Raw genomic sequence first — 4,173 nt, forward strand, 5'->3', positions numbered from 1 at the left:
AAATTATTCATTTATTTTTTTCAGTGATTTGGAATATGGTGGCTCTCTGCCATTTGTTGTGTGTTTTTTTTTTCTTTTTCTTTTTCTTTTTTTTTTTTTTTTTTTTTTTTTTTTGCTTTTGAGACAGAGTCTTGCTCTATTGCCCAGGCTGGAGTACAGTGGCACAATGTTGACTCACTGCAGCCTCCACTTCCTGGGTTCAAGAAATTCTCCTGCATCAGCCTCCTTAGTAGCTGGGACTATAGGTATGCACCACCATGCCCAGCTACTTTTTTTGTATTTGTAGTAGAGATAGGATTTTACCATGTTGGCCAGGCTGGTATCAAACTCCTGACCTCAGGTGATCTGCCTGCCTCGGCCTCCCAAAGTGCTGGGATTATAGGCATGAGCCACCATGTTCAGCCCCATTTGTTGTTTCTTATGGTCTGTGCTATGTGGAAAAGCAGGTTAAAAAACATGCAAATCACTCTTGCCCACTACTGTGATCCCCTGGTTGGCTCTAGATTTAGCAGCTTTTCTTTGTGCCACAGCAGCCTCCAGCAGCATCAGGGACACATCTGGACTTCATACTGTCAGACTCTTCTGCAAGCTTAAATGGATCTGTGATTACATCCTGTCCAAAGGCAAACCAAAATGAAAGGACAAGTTAAAGGTGTTTTGATGTACCCAAACACTAATATTTCTGTTTGACTTAAGTTGACTTATACAGAACAGAGATAAAATTTTACAATTCCATGGGGTCCTGGGAGTAACATCATTCATTCGGCCATAAAGGCACTTGCTTCCTGAAGCTTCTAATGAAATTATTTCCACTTTCAAGGTAAACTTCACTTAAAGCTTCTTAAAGATGGTCCCTATTGGGCAGAGCATTGATTTTTGCTCAGTTGATTTTGTTTTGTGGGATTGTCATTTGCATGTGCCTTTTAAACCTCTTTGGGACTGAGATACAGAAATGCTAAAACTTCTTATTTTCCCTTATTCTAATCTCCAGAAACATTTATACCAAACAGGAAACTGAGTCCCAGATGTAGGGCTGTCACTAGCAATTGCTGATGCTCAGATGAAATTGCCAACAATGGCCAGACAGATCTCAGAGGAGAGTAAGATAAGACTGCTGTATTTATTTAAAAGATAAGACTGCTGTATTTATTTTTCTTCCTTTCACCTCCAAATGAGATACCTCTAACAATAGCACCAGTGGGGCCAGAGAAAAGCCAGGTACAGAGATAAGAAATCAAGAGCATGGCGGCTGAGCATGGTGGCTTATGCCTGTAATCCCAGCATTTTGGGAGGCTGAGGCAGGTAGATCACCTGAGGCCAGGAGTTCAAGACCAACCTGGGCAATATGGCAAAATCCCATCTCTAATAAAAATACAAAAAGTTGCTGGGTGTGGTGGCACATGCCTGTATTCTCAGCTACTCAGGAGGCTGAGGCAAGAGAATCGCTCGAACCTAGGAGGTGGAGGTTGCAGTGAGCTGAGATCACACCACTACACTCCAACCTGGGTGACAGAGTGAGCCTCCATCTCAAAAAAAAAAAAAAAAAAAGCATGAACATACCACTTTAAGTAATGGTAATGAATTTATTATAACATAAATTTACAGTCCTACTACTTATTGCTGGTCACTGCAAATAGAGGGGTGTACAAGGCAGGCACAGACTCTACATTCATGAAACTGATAGACTAGTGGACCATTCCCTTTACTAAAGTGACTGACTTCCTGCTGAACTTGGTCTCTCTGTCCCTCAGTGTCTTCCTTTCCGAAATGAAGAGGTCTGCCTGCATCTGGTGAGATGAGCATCTGGCAGGGGATCTCCAAGCCTGGAAGAAGGCCAGCTCTGCTGGTTGCTACTGCTAGGACTTCACATCGATTGCATTTCCAGTTCAGTATACTGGAACTCCTGCTTGAAAGGGTTTGCCCTGGCCTGGTGCGGTGGCTCATGTACTCTGGGAGTAATCCCAGCACTCTGGGAGGCCAAGGCAGCAGATCACCTGAGGTCAGGAGTTCAAGACCAGCCTGGCCAACATGGTGAAACCCCGTCTCTACTGAAAATACAAAAATTAGTTGGGCATGGTGGCTACTTGGGAGGCTGAGGCAGGATAATCGCTTGAACCCTCTTCTTCCCACTCAACGATCTATCTACCAACAGAAGATGGTGATATCAATTTCACTTCTAACTGCATGCTTCTAGTTCAAAAAGATCTCAAGACTTGAAGGAAATGAAAGGTGGGGTACCCAGGTAAGCAGTCCTTTCCTGCACCAACATCCTGTGATTCTATGAAAAGTTTAACTATGGAGAGACAGAGTAGCACACTGGCTTAGAGTGTCAGCTCGAGAATCAGATGTGGGTGTAAATTCGCCACTTTCTTTCTTTTTTTTTTTTTGAGATGGAGTCTTGCTCTGTCGCCCAGGCTGGAGTGCAGTGGCCGGATCTCAGCTCACTGCAAGCTCCGCCTCCTGTGTTCATGCCATTCTCCTGCCTCAGCCTCCCGAGTAGCTGGGACTACAGGCGCCCGCCACCTCGCCCAGCTAGTTTTTTGTATTTTTTTTAGTAGAGACGGGGTTTCACCGTGTAAGCCAGGATGGTCTCGATCTCCTGACCTCGTGATCCGCCCGTCTCGGCCTCCCAAAGTGCTGGGATTACAGGCTTGAGCCACCGTGCCCGGCCAAATTCGCCACTTTCTAGCTATATGACTTTGGATTTGTAAATGAATCTTTCGGAGCCTCAGTCTCTCCATCTGTCAAATGAAGATAATAAGGGTTATTGTGAGGACTAAATGACAGGGTGCCTTAAACATATTAACTATTCAATAAAAGTTAATTCCTCTATATTACTGCTATGGTTGTTAATGCTTTTACTACCATTACTACTAAGACAGTCCATAGCCCTAATCCTGTTAGCATCATTTCAGATGCTGCAGTGTTTTGTTGGTTTTTTGTTTTTGAGAGGGAGTCTCCCTTTATCGCCAAGGCTGGAGTGCAGTGGCATGATCTTGGCTCACTGCAACCTCTGCCTCCCAGGTTCAAGTGATTCTCCTGCCTCAGCCTCCTGAAAAGCTGAGACTACAGGCACCCACCACCACACCCAGCTAATTTTTGTATTTTAGTAGAGAGGGGTTTCACCATGTTGGACAGGCTGCTCTTGAACTCCTGACCTCAAGTGATCCACCTGCCTCAGCCTCCCAAAGTGCTGGGATTACAGGCTGGAGCGACTGCGCCCAGCCAGATGCTGCAGTGTTTTAATAGTGTTAATTGTTTTAATGGCAAAATATACTTTACATATCAGGATTGAAAAGAAGATGAAGAAAAGAAAATGCAGAAGGACTTTCAAGACGCTAAGTACATGCAATACCCTGCATGCCACCTGCATGTACTGTCTGTACTCCAGTGTTTATCATAAAGGTCTTCCGTTTAAAAAAAAAAAAAGATAAGAATGTCCTTCCCTAAGAGCACAAGGTTATATTCCTAGGTCACACAGCTGTTTCATTTATTAAAATCTTCCTTCAGTGTCACTTATTCCCATTTCAAAAACTTGAAACTGACCTAAAGACATTGGCACATCTGCAGGCTGAGATAAATTAAAGCAGAAAGGAGACCTTATGTTGGGATAAACCAGTTCAAATATGTGGAATTTTACAATTTATATCTAAGGTCAAGAACCTCCTGTACATGTGTTGCATGCACACTGGGAGGGAGAACAAGGGCAGCTACACTGAAAGAAAATGGTCGTCTGCAGAAGCAAACTCATTTAATTCCTTTTTTAAAAAAGCCAGAGTGGCCGGGCACAGTGGCTCACACCTGTCATCCCAGCACTTTGGGAGGTCGAGGCGGGCGGACTGCCTGAGCTCGGGAGTACGCGACCAGCCTGGGCAACGTGGTGGAACCTCGCCTCTACTAAAATACAAAAAATGAGCCGGGCGTGGAGGCATGTACCTGTAGTCCCAGCTACTCAGGAAGCTGAGGCAGGAGAATTGCTTGAACCCAGGAGGCGGAGGAGTGAGCCAAGATCGTGCCACTGCACGACAGAGCCTGGGTGACAGAGTGAGACTCTGTATCAAAAAAAAAAAAAAAAAAAAAAAATTAGCCAGAGCACACTGAAAATGCTGTAGCTCGAGGAAAGAACCTCTTTACTTGTAAGCATTATCTTCTGATCGCCTTTTTTTTTTTTTT

The 4,173-nt window shown here is 44.3% G+C and overlaps 1 protein-coding gene across 2 annotated transcripts in view; it reads right to left on the minus strand.

Annotated features, from left to right (window-relative positions):
* Window positions 1-324: 324 nt before the first annotated feature.
* Window positions 325-4,173, minus strand: part of AS3MT (arsenite methyltransferase) — a 29,188-nt gene continuing 25,339 nt past the window's right edge. For both annotated transcript variants that reach the window (XM_017851669.1, XM_017851668.1), the window contains one exon: window positions 325-613. In XM_017851669.1, the coding sequence (XP_017707158.1) occupies window positions 506-613 (108 nt within the window). In that variant the 3' untranslated portion in view covers window positions 325-505. The remainder of the gene's footprint in view (window positions 614-4,173) is intronic.

The sequence above is a fragment of the Rhinopithecus bieti genome, unplaced genomic scaffold, assembly GCF_001698545.2.
Source record: "Rhinopithecus bieti isolate Rb0 unplaced genomic scaffold, ASM169854v2 scaffold_31787, whole genome shotgun sequence".
Taxonomy (NCBI): Eukaryota; Metazoa; Chordata; class Mammalia; order Primates; family Cercopithecidae; genus Rhinopithecus; species Rhinopithecus bieti.